Source organism: Trachinotus anak, unplaced genomic scaffold (genome assembly GCF_046630095.1).
Source record: "Trachinotus anak isolate AG129_WGS33_773 ecotype Australia unplaced genomic scaffold, CSIRO_AGI_Tana_v1 ptg000026l, whole genome shotgun sequence".
NCBI lineage: Eukaryota > Metazoa > Chordata > Actinopteri > Carangiformes > Carangidae > Trachinotus > Trachinotus anak.
Genome location: NW_027273877.1, coordinates 11,215,264 through 11,239,251, shown reverse-complemented (window position 1 = coordinate 11,239,251; position 23,988 = coordinate 11,215,264). Strand labels below are relative to the sequence as shown.

The 23,988-nt window shown below is 39.0% G+C and overlaps 1 protein-coding gene across 3 annotated transcripts in view; it reads right to left on the bottom strand.

Annotated features, from left to right (window-relative positions):
- Positions 1 to 7,662, bottom strand: part of LOC139609767 (double-stranded RNA-specific editase 1-like) — a 58,578-nt gene extending 50,916 nt beyond the window's left edge. Inside the window, exons 1-2 of one of the 3 annotated variants that reach the window (XM_071464731.1) lie at positions 7,259 to 7,654; positions 1,414 to 1,487 (exon numbers count right to left, since the gene is read on the bottom strand). Coding sequence is in view for 1 of the 3 variants with exons in the window: in XM_071464729.1 (XP_071320830.1) it covers positions 7,259 to 7,291 (33 nt within the window). In the remaining 2 variants the exon portion in view is untranslated. Of the gene's footprint in view, positions 1 to 1,413; positions 1,488 to 7,258 lie in introns of all 3 variants that reach the window. The other 2 variants (XM_071464729.1, XM_071464730.1) reach the window with 2 other exon arrangements.
- Positions 7,663 to 23,988: the final 16,326 nt, after the last annotated feature.

Genomic DNA, 23,988 nt, shown 5'->3' with positions numbered 1-23,988 from the left:
GCTTGATCACTTTTTCAGAAAAAAATTTAAATTTATGTTTCTGAACACGGACATGGCACAAGTTATGTGAGTGTGAAAATACTTGAAGGAACTATCTTTTAGGATTCTGTTTCTGGCCGTTGGAAGTTCTTTGAGACATAGCTTTTACCTGAACTGGGAATCCAATGAGCCACAGTAACGGAACAGAACTCTCCCTTATGCTAGCAAGACTTACCAAAATAAGATTTTCCGACCTGTCTTGTCAGAATAGGGTCCATATCTAATTAACCAACTAATCATTAACTAAAAGGAAGCTGGGTGGTTCAATTCCCGGTTCCTCCAGTCTGCATTTCAAAGTGTCCTTGAGCCAGATGATGAACCCAAACTGCCCCTGATGTATCATTCAGTTGAATGGAAAGAAAAAACCGACAGGCTGAATATGAAAAAAATGAAAGAACGAAGTCATGAAGGCATCACTCAGTGTGTGATTGATTTGTTTTCTGAGGTCATGCAGTGCTCTGCACATCAGAGGTAGATAGATAATCTTATCTTGAATAAAAGTTGTACACTCAGTGTTTAGCTTTAGACCTTCATCAGGCTCCTGTTCACAACTGTAGAGTGCTTCCACTGTAAAAGTGATTCATGATGTGTAATTGAGATAGTGCTTGGCTGATTTTATGTAATTATTGCAGCTGTGAGGTAATGAAACCATCAACAATATCATAAACTGTTGATGCAGCAGGAGGTCAACAGACTACTGCTGTCCTTCCCTGTTCCCATTAAGAAGTAATTAGATAAGTTCTTTGCTGTATGGCATGGCACTGTTTGTTGATTTGTGTGTGAAGGAATAAGAGTGCACCAACATAGTGCTGCCATATGTACAGTCTGATGACAACCCTGTTTCACACATGGTCCTCTAAACCCATAAAGTTGGGTGTAATAGGTGGACATGAGCATATCAGTGCGCTGTGAATTTGGGTGCCACCATTAGCTCATGTTCTGAGCAACTAGTTGTAAAGAGGGATTGCTATGATATTCATAGTGAATTTCTGTGGTTCATCTTGCATTTTCGTTACAAGACTTGCCATATATAAACACAGAGATAGACCCTAACGTTAATATATGCTGCTGTTACATGATCAGTTTACATCTGCTGAATTCTTGGCATTCTTGACAGGTGTTCTCTCTCACACACACATTCCTACATGGCCACAGCCATGTGAGTGTTTAAATATAAAAACCTTCCTCAGCTAAAGTAACATGAGTGTGCAGATCATCTGACTGTATCTGTGGTGATCCTGGGTGTGAATGCATCAAAGAGCAGGTGAGGAAAAAATCAGAGTTGTAAATGATTCATTAACAAGACATCTGACTCCCATTAATAAAATGAGAAGAAATAGTGCTGATTCGAGTAAGGATTCAGGGAATACTCACATCAGCTTCTCAAAGACTGAGGCAGCAGAACTCAGGCGAGCAGGGTATCAATGCTAACAGGCACAGAGAAAGATCTGAAGATGTAGAAAAGGAGATGAGGTTGATAGATTTACAGACATGGATCACAAGCTTGAGTACAGATCATTTTGAGGAAGTTTTCGATTAGAAGGACATTAAAATGTTTAATGCATTTCTGCATTATGCCACCGAGCACTGAGGATTAATTTGGGGTATCTGTCTGTCTGTCTGTTTGTATATAGATTTTCTCAACGACCACTCATCAAATCAACTTTGCGTGTATACTGCTGAGGACCCATGTAAATCGACTATTACATTTTTTGGATGAGCAGTTTTCAGGAAAGCTTCAAACATCACTTTTCCACGTTACCTGACATGAAGAAAAAAGTCACTACAGTGCTACACCCTGACAGTTTACAGCCACAGGGTTTAGGAAAGGAGGAACTCAACTGCAACGGCACTTTCTACATTGTCACCCAGATGCTATCAGAGCGTGCCAGCAGCTACAAGCTGGATTATCGCAAGTCAAGCAATCAGCCCCCATCAATAGGCACATTTTAAGATAGATACTAGCCCTGATTTATTCATAGAAATTACATATGATGTCAAACTACTCATTTTGGTGTAAAAACATCCACAGGGACAGAAATGGGACGACCCTGTGCCCCCAGACAGGATATGAATCAACCGATCAGCTTCCATGATGCTCAGATCCATGCATTTGCTAAGATTTGGTGGGTGTGTATATGGGGTTGCCCATCTCTACCCAAACACTTGTTTGTGGGTATCTTTAGAGAACCAGAATTTTTTCAGGTCTTTCCTAAACACAATAACCATATGGCAACTGAAATTTTTAAAAGTAATTATAGTATTTCTTTTTGACATAGCTGAGAAAAGTGCCTTAGAACAGTGGTTCTCAACCATTTCCTCTTGGCCCACTACTCCAGTTTTTGCCCACTACTCCAGTTTTTCCCAAGGATGTTATCTTAGAATTTGCGATCAGACTGAGATAGAAAATAAGTATACCATGTGGTCAGGCAGCAAAGTGGTCTGGCCAGTGACAATATAAAACTTGATTTTTTAAAAACCTGCCTCCACACCAGCACAGTCCACAAGGATCTAGCTCCCAACATCTTCTCACTTCCTGCTGATACATCAAATCAAACAAGCTTCACATATTTCCAAATCACAGCACATTACCACCTCTGACAGTGTGATTATGAGTCTGCTTTTAGGGACCATCTGCCATGTTGTCAGTAAATTTCACAATGAGATCACCATTCAGCTCCTCTGATTTACCAAGCACATCTAATATTAGCTCTGACTCCAATAAAAGAGCTCTGTCCTTTATGATAAGGAAAACAGTAAAACAAATATTCCTCATTCCTTTCATCACTCTTAAACCACTCGCTGCTCTCTCAGCATTAACTGCTCTACCAAGCAGTGCTGTGAGGGAGGACACCTTGCCTCATTGTGATCATAAAACCCCTCCAGGATCACAGATCATGGTACCCCCCAGATTCACAGACAGATCTGGCCATTGTGCAGTCTCTTGTCTACTGTCAAGGCTCTGGCCTTTCTCTGAGATAAGGACGCTTCATCTTTGTCCAGCTGCCACTGTAATTAAATCTGTAATTAAAAGAGGATGGCTTGTACATCCCTGAGTACCCCAGCTCTGTGCCCTCTGCTCTGTCAAGTTCAAAGGTGGATTGTTAGGGGAGGAAAGGGAATTAGTTTGGTTAATGTGAGCAGTGGTGTTGGTGGAAGAAGTCTGGACACAAAGGTGCACTCAGGAACATATCTTTATACTTTATACTACATTGCGTTGCTGTGATATTCAATATGATTAAAACTAAGTTTAGTTCAGATTCAACAGCAAACAAGTAATTTGTTCAACAACCTTAATCATTCAGTCAATTAGTACAAAGAAGATGTATCAACAACTATTTTGATAAACAATTAATAACTGTAGTAATTGTTATAACTGTAGTTTTTCCAAGCAAAAATACCAAGCGCTATCTCTCTGGTTTCAACCTCTCAAATGTGAGGGTTGGATACAGATCATGGTCATGTGGGCTCTGAGAAATTAGTTTTGTGATATTTTATGAACAAAACATTTGTTTCATCAAATAATGTATTAAATATAATGAAAATTTGAGGTCACAGCCCAGATGACGTCATGTATGTGTCAGCTGGTCTTGACCTTGATCTTTGCAGGTGAAAGATCAGAAAACACTCATACGGTTGTTTTGAAAGACAACATATTTTATCATTTTAGTATTTCCTGTAACACAGGACTTAAACCACCTTATGAGACTACAGCAGAAACATGCAGGGAAAATCTGTCTTTATTGCAAAGCCATTTTCAACCATCTCCATCAGCAGATTACATTCTAGACCTTCTCTAAATGTCACTTGGTGTGATTCAAAAGGACAGAAGTGAAAAGTACAAATTGATTTGATGGCCAAAGTAAATGCTGTCAAGCCTGACATCAGCAAACAAGCCATGATTTATATTTGTCAGCTCCTGGTGTCACCCATAGAATGTCCTTTTCAGTCCACATCCTTGTGACCCTGACTGCACAGCAGAGTAAAAAATGACTAACCAACCAAGTCATGTAAAACATGGGGATTAAGATTATGAAACATTAATTGTCTATGAGTCTACAAAACACTCCGACCATCCAGCCTGCCCTGCTAATCCCTGAGAGTGGAGGCTCGCTCAGGCTGGAATTTATTCCAAGATACCACAGAGTGACTATCACTAAGTAGGACTAATATCTGAGAACAACAGAGAAAGATTGAAATCACTTTATAATCGTTTATATCTTGAGTACATTCACTGGATGGATATTTAGCCTTTTTCTTAAGTGAGTTATTAATCAAGCAACAGTCCCTGGTTCCAGATAGTCAAAAGTGAGAATTTGCTTTTTTGGCATTTAGCTCTAAAAGCTGGTGTGTGCTCATTTGTTCAGCTGAAACTTTCTCAGTTGCTGTCTTGATTGGTAATAGAAAGAGTAGACTGGCACATTCTGTAAACACATAAAGCGTAATAGCTGTTCCCCAACAGCCTATTGTGTCACTGCACCATAAATCCTGCACTGCTAAATGTAAGAATATTATCAAATAAGTATTTCCCAATCAAGGGTGTGATAATTAGTCATAAATTAGTTATCATGTTCCTCACTGAAACTTGCCTTTAATTGAATAATAGAGTGGCACCCCCAAATTTTAACTTCATCAATGCACCAGCAGTTGGATACGAAAGATGGAGGAGTAGCTGTTATTTTTTCAGACCCATTTCAGTGTGAGACTTTTAATCACTGAATATCTTGCTGCCATACTGCAATGCTCTTCTCATGCTTTACTCCTAATGATATACAGGCTGCCAAGGTATTCCATTAGTTTCTTTGATTAATTTGCTGAACTACAATCCATAATCTCCATGGAATGGAATGATTGTCTGTCTATATCAGGTGATTTCAACATTCACAGTGACAGCTGCAATGATGACAACGCCAAAGAATTTAATAATTTACACTGTACTTGGCACTTTGAAATGATTCATCATGACCATGTCTCCGGGCCCAGCAACAACCAGGGCCATACCTCAGTTTTATTTATCACTAAGGGTCTTAATCATCTTTTGTTATGGCTATTGATGTTGCTCTGTCTGATCATCTTTACATTTTCCTTAAGAGCGTCTTACGCTCACACATGGTACGCGCCCTAACCACTCGACTACCGTATGCCAGTAACTTTTACCTGAGATGATAATTTCAGTTCTAAAACTGTGAATGTTATTGATGTCATTGCACCTGTTAAGGTGAAACGAAATTCTAGCAAGCAAAAATCACCACAGAGAAAGAGTCAAGGGCTGTGACTTTTTATGTATTTTATTGTTTTGTTGTTTTATTGTTCTGTTATTTTTATCTACTTTTATATGGTGCAAAAAAGTGTTTACAGCCGGAACTAACAGCAGCCTGCTAGTTATTTGAAAAGTGTAACCAACTAGATGTTACAGTTACTCATTGAAAAAGTAAGTACATTGCTTTACTAATTACTAAGCAGTCAAGGCGATGTGCTACATTACTTGTAACTTTAAGAAACTGAGAAACGTGATTCTCAAAGTTATCCACTAAGAGAAACTCAGTTACAATAGCAACATGAGTATACAAACATTTCAAACAACACCCTGGACTGATATACAGTAAATGATACAGAATGAATCCAGTTTTTCTGTAGATGCCTACTGACTGAGTCACGCCTAACTGACTTTGAATACACATGAGTGGAAGTGAACATGCATTCTGCAGTCCGCCTTTTTATTTCTATTTTTGTGCAAGTAGGCTAAGTGAAACGAGCAAAAAGCCTGCAGCAAGTTGAGTCAAGCCATGCAGAGGCCAGAAGTAATTGCAACACAAATTAATTTGCCAAATAAGTGTTCTGAAGCAGTTTTCCTCACAGGGAAATAACACAGGATTATCTTTCATCATACTACAATGGTCTTTTAATGTCTTATGCATAACTTATTCATGTTGCCAAGAAAACTGATATTTAACATAACCATTCTTAAAGATAAGAGACATGAATCAACAACTTTACCAGGCTTATCATACTGAATAAAAGCGGCTGTACTAATTGTTGGTTATCATAACTGTAAATGTAAATAAATTACAGCAAAAAATTTGTGTTTCTTTGCATGAGTAAAATGTTTATAGTCATTTGGAAAATAAATTAGACCTAAATGTTTTGTACAGAGAATATAGAAAATTAAACTCATGATAGAAAATCGAGTTCTAAACTCAATCTTCTTCAGTTATAATACAGATTTTAACACTCCCTGTCCATTAAGCTTAGGCCACCACCAGGACCAGCAGAACAGCATACAATGCAAACATAAAAGGGTGAATGGAAAAATATGTGTGTTTCATTTATTTATATTAAAGTGGATTTGATATGTTATACTGTGCAAGACATGTTTTGGAAGATGTGCTTTAACATTTCCACCACTGTCAAGAGACAGAGAAAAAAACTCAAAAACACATACAAATTCATGATTTTATGGAAGACGGAAATGCTAATTTGAAATCCTCAATTGTGGTAATTTTTCAAACTAGTGTTATCAGATTATAAAATATTGCCCATTTTCTAAAAGCTTTCACCTTGATGCCTTCAGCTTGTTATGTGACATACGTTTCCTACAAACGTGGAAAAACACGTTAAAACATTCATCTTTTGTAGCCTAAATGTTTTTCTTCTTATTTAGACACACAACACACAACACACGCACACAAATAAATGTATAAAATTTTACTTCAAATATTTCAGGAGTCGTGCTCATTGCGCCTCCTCTCAGAAAGAGAAGTGACGGCACCACATGTAATAATCTACCAATTTAAAGAAAGCAGACAGCTTGAATATCCTCAAATCTGTGTTTATCACAAATGTTCTTATTTGTATGGACTAACCCTTCAGTTCGACGTGCAGATAACATAGTGCCGCAGTTCGTCCAATGACACAACTGCTTCGCTTGTTGTATCCCAGTGTCCTTCCGTCAGAAATCGCCGGGCTGTGCTGTGTTAAGCAGCATCAGACTATTAACAAAGTTGTAATTTAAAAAGATTACCGCTGCCTTTGACCTTATCCACATGCCGTGGTAATCAGTTTACTTTACTGGTTTAAAATGCACTGCGTTGTGTTTCACCAGCCGTGTGCTTAGACCGTTACGCGAAGAAAAGAGTTTTGACCTGAGGATGACAGTCGCTATAAATGTGTGAACTCAAGCAAGAAAAATGATGAGAGCGACCCCGGAATGGGTACTTACAGTGAGCTCCTGTGTAAAGGCGCTTTCAGTCATAGGCTATGAGCAGTTTCTACTGAAGCCAGCTGGCCGGTCTGATACAGGTGAGACCGCAGCGTCTTAACTCCACTGTGCCCAGTCTTCTCAATGCTCGGTAGGACACAGTAGTGGTGAAGTGTTGCTCTGAGGGGTCAGAGAGGAAAAAAACACGGAATCGCTGGGCAATATCATCCAGGCATGGTCTTTCCTGGCTGCTCTAAAAGCAGCCTTTTCTCATTGGACAGGAGGAAAGAGGTGGGCTCAAAAAAAATTAGGACACATTGGCGCATTACACGCACAGACACACTGATTGGACACAAGCCTAAAGAGAAACTGTTTTTCTTAGCCATGTGTAAGGATAGGTTTTTATAGCAACCTGGTGGACATAATTCTAATAATAATAATCTTCACATACTTGAATATATATAGTTAAAAAAACACCATAAGAAATACTTGAATTACAGTATGACAATCCTCTGTTTGTGTGTGTGTGTGTGTGTGTGTGTGTGTGTGTGTGTGTGTGTGCGTGCGTATGTGCCTGCATCTTTTATAATAATTTTAATAATAAATTATTTTAATCACACATTGGTGCCCCCAAGAAAACCCATTTTTAATGAACCAAAAAGTGCAGACGATCGACAGGTTGAGCTTTATGTGGGGAACACAGTGGAGAGTGAGCGTACTTGAAATTTTGCAGGAGGCACCATCGAGCCATTTTGCATCACCAAGTCCTGAGATCCATATCAGATATCAATTTCAAGCATAGTCAGTCCATAAAGGCCTGCGTGTGTGTCTCCTCATTGACATGCTGCAGTAAGCTTATTGTGTCACGTGTTGGTGTTACTGTGTGCTGCTGCTCTGTCTCAATTTAGCTATTTTAACAATGTTTTCATTACAGAAGTTACAGCAGTCAGAGGTTACTCATATTGATGCTGAGTCGATGTGTATATTTGCAAAGACAATGTCGGACTCCATAGTTTTCTCTCAGCCCCTGCCAAATCTGACTAGCAATGACATGTATAGCTGCATGTCATTGTTCAAATGCTGGTTGTCAAGGTGGTATCCAGTAAACAACGCGGGCTTTGTAGACAATTAGCAGACTTTCTGGGGATTGGAGGGGTATATCAAAATATAAAACATGTGAAGCCACACCTACATGCATAACTTGGTGCCCAGGCCCTAATTAAGAGGACAAATGACTTATAATTCATTGAATAGGTGGTTAGGTTGCACTTACTGATTGTACAATGTACTGACTTGTACATTGTACTGTATGACAGGTGTTACTTATAACTTTCTCTGTTATACCACTTTCCATGAAAAGGTTATTTAAACATGGGTAAAGCCACTAAAACAGGCAAATGACGCCATTCACAGACAGGGTTGTCTTTCTGTTTGAACTGAGAGGGTACAGACACACAACTGTGCAATTTGGATCCGTCACCTGAGTTGCTGTGTCAGAGCCTCCGTGTAAGACGCTTCAGTTGGTTGTGTTGGTTGTGTCTTAAAACTTATTGAGTGCAGCCCTGAGCACAGCTCATTCTCAGTGGAAGATGTAGCTGCAGTGTTTCTGGTTTAACAGCGTTGGTGATAACAAGTCTGTTTACACTGTGTGAAACAGGGGTGCCCAATACGTCAATCGCGATCTACTGGTCGATTGCAAGAGGAGTGCAGGTAGATCGCCCGGAACTCCCAATGAAGTTGAGGAAAAAATGTAGATCGCACGGCATTAAAAGAAGTAGAATCTACTTCTAGAATCTACTTCTTTTAATACCGTGCGATCTACATTTTTTTATGTAAATTCAATTCCACTGATTCCACATTATGACTAGTCGAAGTGAAATTCAAGGTAGTCACAATTTTAATAAAAGATAATTCTGCTAATTATTATTTCAATATATGAATATGGTGTACATACTGTATTTTCACTATTATCTTATCTGTTTTTAGTAGGTTTTGCAGGTACACTTTAAACAGTTTCCTGATGTACTGCTTTTGTCACTTTTGTATATTTAATTTCTTCATTTCATCATGTTTTTGTTTGGTGTTTCTGGCAGTAATGGCTCAGTTTCCCCACAGGGTTTTGACCTTATTAGTGTGGATAGACTTGCACTTTTATATTTACTCTGAATTACCCAGGAAGCAGCAACAGGGACTGAATGAAACTGCTTGCTAATCTGTATTTTTCTGTAATTTACTTGGAGCATGTTGCCCCAGGAAAACTGTGAACCAAAACAGCTCCACATCTCTCTTAACATCTGGATCTAGCTCTTATTAACATTCCTTGCTCTTCTGGAACCATAAATTTGCACAATGAGGAAACTCATTACAATTTATTAGTTCAGATGTTCCACATAAACATCATTTAGGAACACTAAGCGCTTTGATTTGTTACAGGAGACTACAAATAAGAGCTACACATGCCACTTGGTCCCTGATAACACACACTATGACCCTCTGAACTCTTCCTTTTAGTTTTTTCTTTGATGGTTTTGTTTAGAAGAGCTGTGATATTTATTGCTATGAAAATGTATGAAAAAAAGGGTCTGAAGTGAAGAGTAAAACTGTTTTTACCACCTTATAAATCTTTTTGAGCTCTTTACACTGATGGAAGTTGACAGAAAAAGACAAGCCTGTTCTCTGAAAATGTCAATGACAATGGATAACTGTGGTGTTGTTGTGTCCTGATGTCGTATTTAATCCATATTTTTCATCTGCTACATTAAGCTTAAGAAAAATCTACAATTTTGAGAAATAGATTAAACCCACATCTTTCTTTTTCTTTCTTTTTCTGTATGCATCTTTGGGTGTGTTTGTGTGTTTTCCTGTGATTTTTCTCCTCTTCCAGGGATTTTTATTCCTAAAATACCATACAAGTACAGTAGAACTGAGCCACCATTGAGTAATGTGTATATTGGAAGCAAAAGCTGATAGCTGGGAAAAGTAAAAATTAACCAACCATAGGCAATCTGAGTAAGGAAATGCCATTTAAGGTATAAAAAGTGGTATAAAATGACCTCTCCTCTCCCCTGCCAAACTGTGATGACTATAAATGTGAAGCTGACTCACTGATGATCATTTCGATTCAGCGGTGGCTGTAAATACAGATTTACTGCATTTGAGTACAGTACATCCTCTCAGTCATCATTAAATCCACAGTGCTATTTCACATCATCTTATTGTCCCATAGGACAGAATGAACAGAAGACATTTTCAGAGTCAATTAGGTCTCATCAATACATTGATATTCAGAGCAGCTGCTGAGATTTCTGTATCTCCCTGGGAACCTGCTGTCAAGACACATTTTACTCTCTGGCAAAATATACGATATATGACAAAGAGACACTTAAATGTTTTGTAGGGTGACAGGTATGAGGTTTTTTTTTATTTTATTATAACTTCTGCAAGTAGGGGTCTCTAATACCCTTTTTCCACTAAAATTTGCAGGTATAAGTGGGTTTTTTAAACACAGGTAAACCTGCTAATACAGTAAAACTGCCATTCAGGTTTATCTTTCTGTTCAGACTGAGGACACATATAGCTGCAAGGACTGATGTCATCACATGCACTTAGAGCACACACACAGAGGCAGTGAAGACAGAGTGAGCTTCCAGCTGCATTGTAAACTGGTAAAAGCCTGTTAAAGTGTTGTGTGTTTTTAAAACTTTAAAACTAAGAGCTGCAGTTCACTCTTTTAACCCTCAAAGTAAGTAGCCGCAGTGTTTCTGGTGTAACAGCACCTGGACAGGTGACAGGTCTGTGTCTGTGCTCTGAAAGATGTTACAGCAGGAAAAGAGGCAAAAATTAGTGGGTTCACTCAGATTTTGTTTTTACATCAATGCCAATCAGAGTCAATCAGAGCCGGACCCAATAAATACCATTTCACCCGGGTGTCAATTAAACCCTTTTCCATTGCCCACAAAAGCCTTATGTTAGCGGGTATTAGCTGGTTTTTTGACCAGTGGAAAAATGGCTTAAATCAAACACTTAACAAAAGTCTGCAGGACTGTGCTTACACGTCTGAGTGGATCAGTTAATCCTTTGTTCCGACTGCTATCAGACTGTTTAACACCTCAGCCAAAGGCAGTGGATCATGACATGGACTTAAATATTAACAGAATACATTAATGAGCTACTGGACAGTCTGAATTTCCCCAAGGGAATAACAAAGTATTTTATCTATCTATGGTGAGTTTACATGTTCTCCCTGTGTCTGCGTGGGTTCCCTCCGGGTACTCTGGCTTCCTCCCACAGTCCAGATGCAGGAGAGAAACAGCAAACTGGGTTTTGTTATGACAGATAATATTATATACAATTTAGGTAATAATGTGGAATTTTCTTTAGAGGGAAGCAATTATTTGTTCATTTTAAAAGAACCGTGTTATTTTGTCTTTTTTATGTTTCTGTCCTGTTCTTTATTAAGACAAAAGTAGGTTCTTATCCAATTACTCAATTAATCGATTGAATAATCAGTAGAATACTCAATTACTGAAATAATAGCTGCAGCCATATGAAGTAGCATGGGATCATCAGAGCTATTGTCTTCACCACCATTGTTGTCATTGCAGTCAGCTTCTCAGTTAGGAATTCCTCAGTGTCAGTCGTTCATGAGGGTTTTTACCAGTAGCTGAATTATCAACAGAGGTCTCAAATTTCATGTTCAAAATATTCAGCAAACGCAGGCTGTTTTGGAGGGGCTGGGAGTTTATGCCTAACATTTGCTTGACTTTTTATGTCTGATAACTTAAGAGCAAGACGTCCAATGACAAAAATCCTACATCCATTTAAAATATATAGTTGGAAACCACCAAGATCTACCAAGAAAAAGTGTAGATAAACAGATAAACTTTTTTATATATACACACAGTGACCAAATAAAACAGAAACATTTATATCGTAGGTTCAATCATTATTTTGATATTTCATTGTGGAAAAGTTAATACTTGAGGCACCTCGGTGGCTCACGTGGCAAAGCACGTACCATTAAGGCCTAATTAACACTTAATTGCAGCGGCCCAGGGTTCAAATCTGACCTGTTGCACTTTGCTGCATGTCATCCCCCCACTCTCTCCCCAGCTTTCCTGTCTCTCTCTCTCACTGCAACTATAATAAAGGCAAAACACAACAAAAAAATAAAAGGATAAGTTAACACAACAAGAAATGCTTTAAGAAAACTTTTATCTGCTACCCCAATAGCCAGGTTAATTTCTGCTGACTGCCACTCAAATTAGCAGGCTTTTTCTTAAGGAAAATGTGATTATTGTATCCATGTTTCTATGTCTGTTGCAAGCTAAACAATTCAATTTTATTTGTATAACACCAAATCACAACATACATTATCTCAAGGCACATTCCAGAGAGAAACCCAACAGTTCCCACAATGAGTGTGGATATGTCAATGAGACAAGCTGAGATCTGTGCAGAGACCATGTGGTCGTCTGGCAACTACAACAGGTATAGTTGGGTGACGTCTGCATAGCAGTGATATGAGAAGCATGCAATCAGATAAATGGACTCAGGTAGGTGGGATATATTCCAAAGATAAGGAGTCCCAGTACCGATCCTTTGGGCACTTGTGTGGGTAGGGGATGGGATAAGGACATTTGTCCTTGCCATGACCCACTTAAGGTGCACCTAGTGTGATAGGATTCAAACCAAGAAAGTGCTTCTCTTGAGATGCCCATGTCAGAGATTAAGGACAGCAGGATGCAGTAGTTCACAGTATAAATAATAATTTACTATATGCAGGTCCCTCAAGATATGAACTGAGGACTGAGCTGCAGGTCTAGCTGCCCTTAGGCCTTCTGTCACAGTGATTTAATTTTGATTAAATTATGGTGAGCAGTGGTGAGTTTTGCTTATCTTCTCCTGTAATATTTGTAGTGTTCAAAGAAGTTTTCTGCCAAAAAGGTGTGGTATTGCAAAATAGCAATTTCAAAGCATAAGTGAAGTAAAATTGGAAAAACATAAAAAGACAAAATCTATATGTTTTATCATTTAATTATAAATCATTTTTTCCTCTGTATTGTTTCAGTTTTTCAACCACCAAACACAAATATACATATCCTCCAAGTTAATGCTTGTCCACAGTAACTAATTTACTGTAACTTTTGTAGCCTTTAATACTGTGTGTTAAAGGAGGCAGCCAGGCACAAGAGGAAAGTTAAGCAAAGTTATGTCTGGTTAATCACCAACACCACTCAGGAGGATGGACTGATTTCTTGCCTCCAGGAATAGCATTGCAACACTAACTCATATATCAGTTCTTCTTTCTATTATTCACCAAGCAGGTAGTGATTTGGAAAATGCAAAGTGAAAGGAGTGTCTCCAACAGACTGATGTGCTGAGTAACACAATCTTGTTTGTTTTGTCCAGGTTTTCCAGCATTTCCATAGTTATGTTTGAGAAATATGTAATAGTGCTTTAGGAGAGACAAGCTGAACCCAGAGAAATGTAGACATCAAAGACACAAAGGTGCTGTTTCGCTCCGTTCATGCCCCCCATATGTGACTATAATGTTTTTGAAGATTGGGAAAAATCATGTACAATAATTTTGAGGTGACCCAGAGTATCAAGCATATTTGACTCTGAGGACCTCCTCTGAAAATCAAGTTTTTAACTTTGTTAAATGGACTTTCGTGCTTTTTAAGTCTTAATGATCACTCAAAGAACTTTACAATACTTGCCACATTCACTCACATTCATACATCACACCCATACACACACTCATACACTGATGGGTCAGCCATCAGGGGCAATGTGGGGGCCCAAGAATACTTTGGCATGCAGCCTGGAGGACCTGGGGTTAAAACCACCAACCTTCTAATTAGTGGGCGACCCACTGTAACTCCTGAGCCACAGCATCCCCTTAACATGTCCATATGGTGTTTTTTATATCATACAAGACACAGCATGAGCGGAAAAAAAAGTGATCAACACCATGACCGATGACAGTGCCATAAAAAACAGATTCAGACAGCCAGGGTTTAATATGTCACAAACCTAAGGAACCAATCCTGTAAACTAGCAAGGATGCTGGGCGAGGCTAAATAAAATCAGCACAGAGAGCGAAAGTTTGCATTAGCACAACATCTTCCCTAAATATAAAATATGTCTAGAGAGAAACTTTAATAAAACCCAATCAAACTGAGAAAAATAAGCAGCCGGATGAAGAATTCTTTATGAACTTGACTTGTCTTGTGCTGCATTTAGTATTGGGGAGTAACAAAATACATGTAATGTTGTTACATATTCAGAATAGATGGTATGAGTAAATATATTCAGATAAAGTTACAGTTTAAATCGATGGTAATCAGAATACAGTTATTTTTTTAAATTAACGGATTATTTGATGGGACTCCTTTCTTTCAGCTCTCCTCACTATTCTCTGCATGGCCCTCTTTATGGCCATATTGTAGCTGGAGTACCATGTGGAGATGCAATATGTCAGCACGCTCTCAACCACACCCCTGTAGAAAGTTGTGAGGATGCTGGTGGGGAGTGATGCTTGTTTTAGTATCCTCAGAAAGTACCATCTCTGCTGGGCCTTTTTACATTTACATTTACATTTAGTCATTTAGCAGACGCTTTTATCCAAAGCGACTTACAGAAAGGGGAACAATCAAGGTTAAAGGGGAACAATCAAGGTTATCACAATCCAGTGGTGTTCTTCCCCAAAGTGTCATCAGAGAGCTGTACTCTGAGGAACTTGATGTTATCCACTCTCTCCACTGCACAGCAGTTGATGCAGAGGGGTGTGTGCTCAGATCGTGATGTCCGAAAGTCAATGATCATTTCCTTCAATTGGCAACGTTGAGCACCATATTGTATTCTCTGCAACAGCCCTCTAGATGTTTAACTTTCTTCCTACTTTCTTCCTCATCTCCACGAATTAGTCCCACTACTGTGGTATCATCCGCAAACTTAATGATAAGGTTCCCCTGGTGTCATGACCACATCACCCATATCAGTATCACTGATCGTGGACCACCCGGATCCCTCCAAGTAAAACATCATCATCCCTGTCGTCATGGTGAAAAACGAGCTCTCCTTCCTCAGAGCCTGATGGAAAGCTCGAACAAACCCTATAGGACTAACATGGCTTCATAGTATACTTTTATGAAGTGATCATTAAAGTTTTTACATGTGTGAATATATAGTTTTTATTAGCAACTCTTAACCCTTACTTATACTCGAGAATTGATATATTTCACCTTTCAGGTTTTGGAATAAAGAGAGGAAGAACTGTTGAAACAGCAGAGAGAGCAGTGGAGGAACATCTGGAAATGCAATGTTAAATGAAGCACTGTATTGTATTCATTTAATTAATAAACACAGCTCAAACCAACAAAACCCAACTGAACTGCTGGACCAATTCACATCTTTGGGTGGAACTTGTGACTTATTTTAGTTGTATTAGTTTCTGGCTTTTCTCTTTAAAATATCAGCTGTGACCTGTTTTCTCATTTTATGGCAGCAAAGTAAGTTTGATTGAATAACTGCATAACATGGCAAAAATTTTAAATTTAAAGAAATTTTTTAAAAACATTTGGAATCTGTGGTGACAAATAGCAAGAGACTGTCAACAAAACAAATTAGAAAAACTCATTATTTGATTTGATTTATACACTCAACACAGAGATGTCTTTCCTTTTTTCCTTCTGATTACTTGACCAAAAGTAAAAACCAAGAGTGCAAATAAATTCTTTCAGAACATTTGTATCTTTCTAGAAAAGGGAATAAAGACAGACACAAGAATCTCTTCCATTTTCACAACGGTTTCTCAAAAGCTCACGAAGGAGTCCTGATTCAGAGGAACCTCTCATATTCCTTCTTCTGATGACAATGACTTAAAAGTAAATGTAATAGACAGAATATGGGACATAACATACATTTTTGACTTCACAGTCAGTAATCAAGCAGGGAGGGAAAATGTAAATGCAGATGTACTTGCTAGATTTCCAACAGCTCTGGCCTACTTGGGGAAATGTGTAAAAACCAACCCTGCTAACATGACTTTCCTGGCCCCAATGTGACCATGATCGTGGAGTTCAGAGACAATCAGGAGGCCCTCCATGTAACTGAATCAGATATCTATGTTGTGAGAAGGTATGTGGATAGGGCAAGGCACCAGGTGGATTAGAAAGGAGAACCCTTTCTACTACTGCAAAACGGTTGTTACCTCAGAGACCTTGCATACAGATAAGGATTCTCTGCAAGACAGTGATTGACCACCACACAAGTGAGTTGCACTTTCCAGGTCCAGTGTCCAGTTTTCTGCAGCTCATGCAGAAGTGGAAAGGACCAAATTTGGCCGCCACCACCTTAGACCTCCAGTTGATGGTCAACCCTGTAGTGTCTGGGGCTCTATAGGATGTGTAACTTTATGGGTTTGGTATGTTTAGATAGGGGCCCCAAGTCAGAGGATGCACTAGGAGATGGGTGCTTCTCTGTTTAGGAGAATGTGGCCTTTTTTGGTCCTAGGTCTAGGGGTTTTGGAAGATGACTGTCCTTCTGACTGAGGCCTTTTATGGTATGGATTACATACGTTGTCTTAGGTTTAGGAAGACAACCAACTCATATAGATGGGGAGTTAGAGCAGTTATTCAGAGGAGATTCACATTGGCTTCGACTCCTCTCTCAGGCAACCCAGGGTGCTTGATTTGATGCTGGACTTCTTTGTAATAAACCTCTTTATATACAAGCAAGACGGTGTCAGCGGAGTTTTCTTCATCATCATCACATCATCGCTGTTTAAGAAACAACAAGAATTTGGCGTCACGAACAGGATTTCGAAGAAAGAGAGACAAGAATTTGGCGTCACGAACAGGATTTCGAAGAAAGAGAAACAAGAATTTGGCGTCACGAAGTCCGGACGTGTTGTGACCTGCGGCGTCTCCAACAACTTCAGCGCACCTACTCCCGCACCAAGCCGCGGATACGGTGAGCATTTCTCACATGATTGGGCGCTGGTCTGTTCGTTGAGGCTGTTGTGTGTTTGCTGTCAGATCACACCGTAAAGAATCATGTGTGTGTGTGCCATGATGTGTTGATGTGTGGAGTGATGCTCCGTTCTAAATTGGGTTTTATTGCGTTGTGAACAACGCAATAGGGGGGAGTATAATAGAGAAGATAGAGAATAAAAGTTTAAGAAAGGAAGAAGAATAAAAGTTGAAGTAAAGGAAGTAGAGAAAATAAGAAGTTGAAGTAAAAAGTGTAGAATAGCCTAATTAGTAACGATAAGGTGAGCTAAACAACATCGTGCAAGATTAATGAAGATTGGGCCCTCAGCTTCTTAACGGTAAGACATGTGTATATTAGTCACTGCGTGAAAGTTGGCTTTGAGGAATAGTCAGATTTGGCTGAAAGAAAAAGAGGAAAGTAACAACCCTGGGCCCAGGGGAAATTGGAAACATGAAAAAAGAGACAAGGTAAAAGAGAAGATAAAGGTAAAAGTAAAGAGACAATAGAGGAATAGAAAGAAATGAGAAAATAAGAGTTAAAGAAAGAAGCCGCAGATTTGGATAGAAGACCTCTGGGAGGCGGTTTTAGACGGGCCAAAAATCCTGGAACATCACTAGGTGAATTTCGGGTCAGTTCTAGGAACTGGAGGTGTAGAAAGGAAAATTCAATTGTAAGTTCCCACTCGAACACTAGTTGACGAACAGTGTCTGAAGCAGCCTCTCATTGAATATCTACACCTCATAAGGTAGCATAAATTTAGAAGGAAAAAGAGAGAAAAGAAGCGGTGAAAAGCATGCTATAGGAAAAGTATGAATGAGTTGGCTTTGAGAATTTGGGATTAAATGCTGCTTGTGTTTTTTGGGATGATGTTGAATTTGCTGTGTGCTTTTATTTTGTGAGTTTGCTCTGTGCCTTTGTTTGTTGGATGATTGGTCTCTGCCTGTGTGTCTGTGTGTGTGTGGAGCGCTGTCTCAGCTGTGTTTCAGCTGTGTGTGAAAGGTATGGGTTGGTTAATGTGGTTTGTGTTAATGTGATAGATTTCATATTGAATAGGCATATATAGGTTGTGGTTGAGAACAGGAGATTTAGTAATCTATAAGGGAAGATATTTTGTCATTTAGTGTTAAAAACTTATGAGCCTCAAAAATAAGAGGACATTATACACGTGAATAAAACAACATGAGCCTCAAAAATAAGAGGACTTTATATGTATGTGACTAAAAACTTATGAGCCTTTGAGGGGGCCTTTGATAAGATCTATGAGCCTCTTTCGAGGGGACATTTTCAATTTGTAAGAACATATGAGCCCCAAAAAGGACGTATAAGATTTTGAAGAGAACTGGGAAAATTAGTGAGGATATTTTGTGTGCATAAGTATGGGTAAAAAGATTTAATAAGTATTAGAAAGGGAAATAAAGTTAAATTTTTTGATTAAGTTTATTAATTTTGGAATGTGAGTTAGCGATGAGTGCAATGTGTGGTCCTTCTCTGTCCATCTTTCTTGTTGTCTGTGAGTTTCTCAGTGAGTCTGTGTGTGTGATTGTATGTAGTGGATTTGTCTGTTTAAAGAACATACAGTCTTATTCAAGAAAGGGGAGAAGATAGATTTGGCTGTTAATGGAGGTTTTGTATTTTTGGTGGTTGACTGAGATTCTGCTCTGGTTTGTGTGTGTGTTCTTTGTTTCTGACTCTATGCTTTGTCATGTGGAGTCTATCTGATCTTGGGGAGATATATGGAAATTGGGCTAGATGTTCACTCTTTGAGAGTTAGAATATACTGGAAGTTCTTGCTAATTTTAAGAGGTGGAGCAAAGGGGGATACCCCACATAGAATGCAAATAAGATGGCTCTTTCTAATAGGAGGAGTGGTGAGGGTGCTCCCTCCCTTCTCTCCTTGTAAGGTAGTGTAATGGAGAAAGATGTTAGGTCATTATGATTTGGCAGTTTGTAGGATATTGGAATCATTGTAGAGTAAAAAGAGTACTAGGAAATACAGCTTGTGGATAATAATATACTATTGGAAGATTTAAGATGCTATTAGAGTGAAACAAACTAAAACATCTAAATTGATAATGTATTGTATGAAATGATAACTTGGTGTTCATTAATGGTTGTAGTTTAAAAGAAGGAAAACATCTGATGTAGATAAAAATGACCTAAGTGTTGGTAGATAATATGCGTAAATCACACTGAGTAGTTTATTGTGTTGTTTATAAGGACCTAGTGAGTTCATAAGATACTGAATTTTTGTCTGTTTTCTCTTTTTCCTCCTTTATCCACCTATGGTGTGTGAGAGTGGGAGGAGGAGAGAAAGGAGACGAAGTGCGTCTGAATTGGGATCTTCCAAAGTGCAGACGAGAAGGCAGCTGGCCAGTGCGTCACATGGATTGAGGCTTGCTGACGACAGAGTGTGCAGCTCCTGAATCCAGGCTGATCAAGGCTAGTGTGGTTTTATCCACAAACTCATAATAAGAACATTTTTTTAATTTGGGGTTAATAGAATACATCCATCTGTCTACATATGCAAAAGATAATACATGTTGTAGTCATTTAGAAGAAAAGCTTGGCAACGGACTGATGGGTCCTGTTATCGTGTAGGAGATAAATTGAGTGCTGGCTACGCAGTAGTAAAAGCCCAAGGAACTGAATTTGTTGTTGAGAAGGCTGAAGTAGTACCACAGCCTGCATCTGCACAGCTTGCTGAACTTGTAGGGCTAACTGAAGCGTGTTTGTTGGCGGAAGGTAAGCGAGTGACAATATATACAGACTCTGCATATGCACATAATGTGTATCACTTGTTTGGATCAGTGTGGAAAAACCGAGGGTTTAAGAAAACAGATGGTTCTCCAATACAGCATCACGCTCAGATAATGAAACTGTTGCATGCTATGATGAAGCCTAAAGAAATAGCAATAGCTAAATGTGCAGCACATAAAGTGGATGTGTCAAAGGTCACACAAGGGAATAAAGCGGCTGATGAAGCTGCAAAAGCAGTAACAGGAGCAGACAAATTGGGTAAAGTTCTTCTGGTAACTCATGAAGTGAATTTGGAAGATAAAATTACACTTAGGGATGTGATTTCAATGCAGGAAGCTGCTCCTGCAATGGATAAACAGTTGTGGCTAGACCGAGGTGCCACCCAAGATTCTATTGGTCTTTGGAGAAATCATGAGGGGCTGATAGTAGCACCTCCAGACCTGTTAGGCCTGATGATTCAGGAAGCGCATGGGTTAGCTCATGTTGCAAGGGGGGAAGTTAGGAGAAAGATTACAAAGGAGTATGGGTTTTGGGCACCATATTTGCTTGAACAAATTGATTATGTCATAGGTAGATGTACTATCTGTCTGAAAAATAATGTTCGGAGGGGTGTGATGGTTCCCCCTGGTCACATTCCAACTCCGAGGGGTCCTATGCGTGAGTTAGTTGTGGACTTTGTGGACATGATAAAACCAGTTGAAGGTAAGAGATATATGCTAGTTGTCGTGGACAGATTTTCGCGATGGCCTGAGGCTTGTCCAACCAAGCGGAAGGATGCTCAGTCGGTTGCCAAGTTTTTGTGTAGAGAGGTCATAAGCAGGTGGGGACTTCCAGATAGGATATCCTCAGACAATGGGAAGGAGTTTGTGAATAAAACAGTGAAATTGATTTTGCAAAAACTGGGAATTAAACAGCATCTTGAAGCAGTCTATCATCCGCAAAGTTAAGGGATTTGTGAAAAAAAATGAATGGTGTTTTGAAAAATCGCATTGTTAAAATCTGTCAACACACGGGCCTAAATTGGATAGCGGCACTTCCGCTGGCGCTAATGGTGTGTCGCTCAAGTGAGCTGCGTGATTTGCATATGACACCTCATGAGTTGGTCACGGGAAGACGGATGCCAACATCTTGTTTGCGTACAAGTGGAAAGGGTCCAAGCCTGGCCCTTTTGAAAGATGAAATGCGAGCGTATGTTACATATATGGCTACTTTGCATAAAAGAATATCCACATATGTTTCTGACAGGCAAAGACAAGAGGAGGTGCAGGAGAGGCTCAATGAGCAAAAGAGGAGCACAGTGCAACCTGGAGACAAGGTGTTCGTGAAGGTGTTTAGAAGGAAGTGGTGATAGAAGGCAAACTAGTAGAGCAATATCCATTTTGAATATCTGAATCTTTAACATATATTTTCTGTTATTATTTTTTAGTAGTTTCTTATTATAGAGTGGTATGATTAAAGGGGGGAAATGGAAAAGGTGATTTATAACTAGGAATAATGTAAAAGTACGATATTGTGAATTTCACATCTACTTATAAGGTGCTAATCTGCATTTGATGTTTCAATTTGCATCTGTTGTTTCTGCAAAGATACTGTTTGGTGTTTTCTTTTTTCCTCCTAGAACGATATTGAGGGAAGACCACTGCGAGGGTGGTTGGTTCTTCAGGAATTCTGACATTCTGAAGACATTCAGACATGGACAATAAAAAGGACTGGCCAGATTTAAAAACACCATCGACACTACACTGAGAGTCGACGCTGCTGAGGAGCTGCAGTGTGATGCATTTTTCTGTTTTCTCTTACATATATTTTCATAATATTGGATTTTGTTCTGTTTATTGTAATCTGTGATAGTAATAGAGGATGTTTATATAGTAGTGATAATTTAGCCGAACTATTATGTCTTGCTTAGTTTTGAGTTTCTTTATTACATGAGTAATACTTTTTATTATATTTTATAAAGTTTTTGTTTTAATTGATTGAAGAATGATGTTTTCTGTTATTGAGTAAATATACTGGAATCTCAGATGTTTTCTTTTTTTTTCGGGGATGCTTAGGGATATTGGTGCTAGGCAGGGAAAGGTCCATTGGAAGGTGCGATGGGTCGACCAGCCTGAATTTGGACATTGTTTTGATTTTATTTTCTGAGGTTTCCATATGTATTTGCTTAAGTCATATCCCTATACATATTGTTAAAATTCTTCCTTTTTAATTGGTCTGGAGTACTATATGTGGTCGCCTAAGGCAGAGGGGCCGTGAGAGAATTTTCCTGTCTAGATTGTTTGATGGACATTTCAGGACAGATAGCTGCCTGACAGGTTTTTCACTCTCACACTCCACAAAGTTGTTGAATTGCTAAGGTTATGCTGTAGGAGGAACTGTTATACTTCTTATAACTGCAAGCATGTATGTGTTATTCATTTATTTTTCGAGACTCTGCGTAGTCTCGAAGGGGGGAAATATGTAGTGTCTGGGGCTCTATAGGATGTGTAACTTTATGGGTTTGGTATGTTTAGATAGGGGCCCCAAGTCAGAGGATGCACTAGGAGATGGGTGCTTCTCTGTTTAGGAGAATGTGGCCTTTTTTGGTCCTAGGTCTAGGGGTTTTGGAAGATGACTGTCCTTCTGACTGAGGCCTTTTATGGTATGGATTACATACGTTGTCTTAGGTTTAGGAAGACAACCAACTCATATAGATGGGGAGTTAGAGCAGTTATTCAGAGGAGATTCACATTGGCTTCGACTCCTCTCTCAGGCAACCCAGGGTGCTTGATTTGATGCTGGACTTCTTTGTAATAAACCTCTTTATATACAAGCAAGACGGTGTCAGCGGAGTTTTCTTCATCATCATCACATCATCGCTGTTTAAGAAACAACAACCCACAGCCTTGGTATGATGTTGCTGGATAGGTTAGTGAGCACCACAAGAGACTGACCTTTGTCTTTAATGTAGTTTGCAAGAAAATTTGTATTGTGCATTATTGTGCATATAGTCCACTAAGTGGCATTTTTACACAAAATTGAAAACATGCAAAACCTGCTTTTCAAACTCATCTTTGGCTGAAGTCCAATCTACATAAATTTTTGCACGTAGCTTCACACCAATGGGCCTACAGGTCCACCTTGCTTTGGCTCAACATAGCCACACCAGTCAGCCACTGATGGTGCTTTTGTTTCAATATCATGAAATAAACTAAAATTATTTTTCCAATCTACCATTAGGCTGTGAGTGTGATGCAAATATTAGTTATTTGCCATGCCTCCTAGTGGCACGTGGTCACTGTGTGGTGCTTTTACACAAAATACATCTGGCCAAGTCCTCCATAAATTACATGGAGGGCTTGCAACCCTTTAATATCTACCTGCAGGTTTAGTTTTCCTTGTTTTTTGAATAAATAAATTTCTTCTTTTATTGTCAGAAAATGTCTTTGTTATTGGAATATAACGAGACAGTAACTCATCACCTTGTTAAATGATGAAATTATTGTAATGGCGATTTTCAGTTTTTGTACTGAGCAGAGTGGAGTTTTAAAACTGGATGGTTTGCACAGGCAATGATAGTTGGACAATTTAGTTGTTTGAATTTAACTCTTGATAATTTTACTTTATGCCCATTGGTGTGAGACTACATGGGTTTCAACTGCAACTGTGCAGTATTGAGAGCCCACTGTGGGTTATATATATTTCTGGTTAAGTACAAAGCAATTCACAACAACATGTTCCATTTGGCACCACAGGAAATGTTAAACTGCCAAATTAACAGTCCAGTCAAAGAAAAAGTAGAAAAAAGAAAATATGACCAAACCTGCCTGGGAGACAACAAAATCTAAGATGTAGGTAAAATGACAGAAGATCCACTGGTCCGTATATTCGGTACAGGCTGAGGGTTGCTAACAGTGAGCTCTGATTACTTTCAATTTGACACTGCACTCTACCATAGTATCCATAATTAATGAGTCCTAATGGGCCACAGCAGCTCTGAACCTTCTATTGATTAG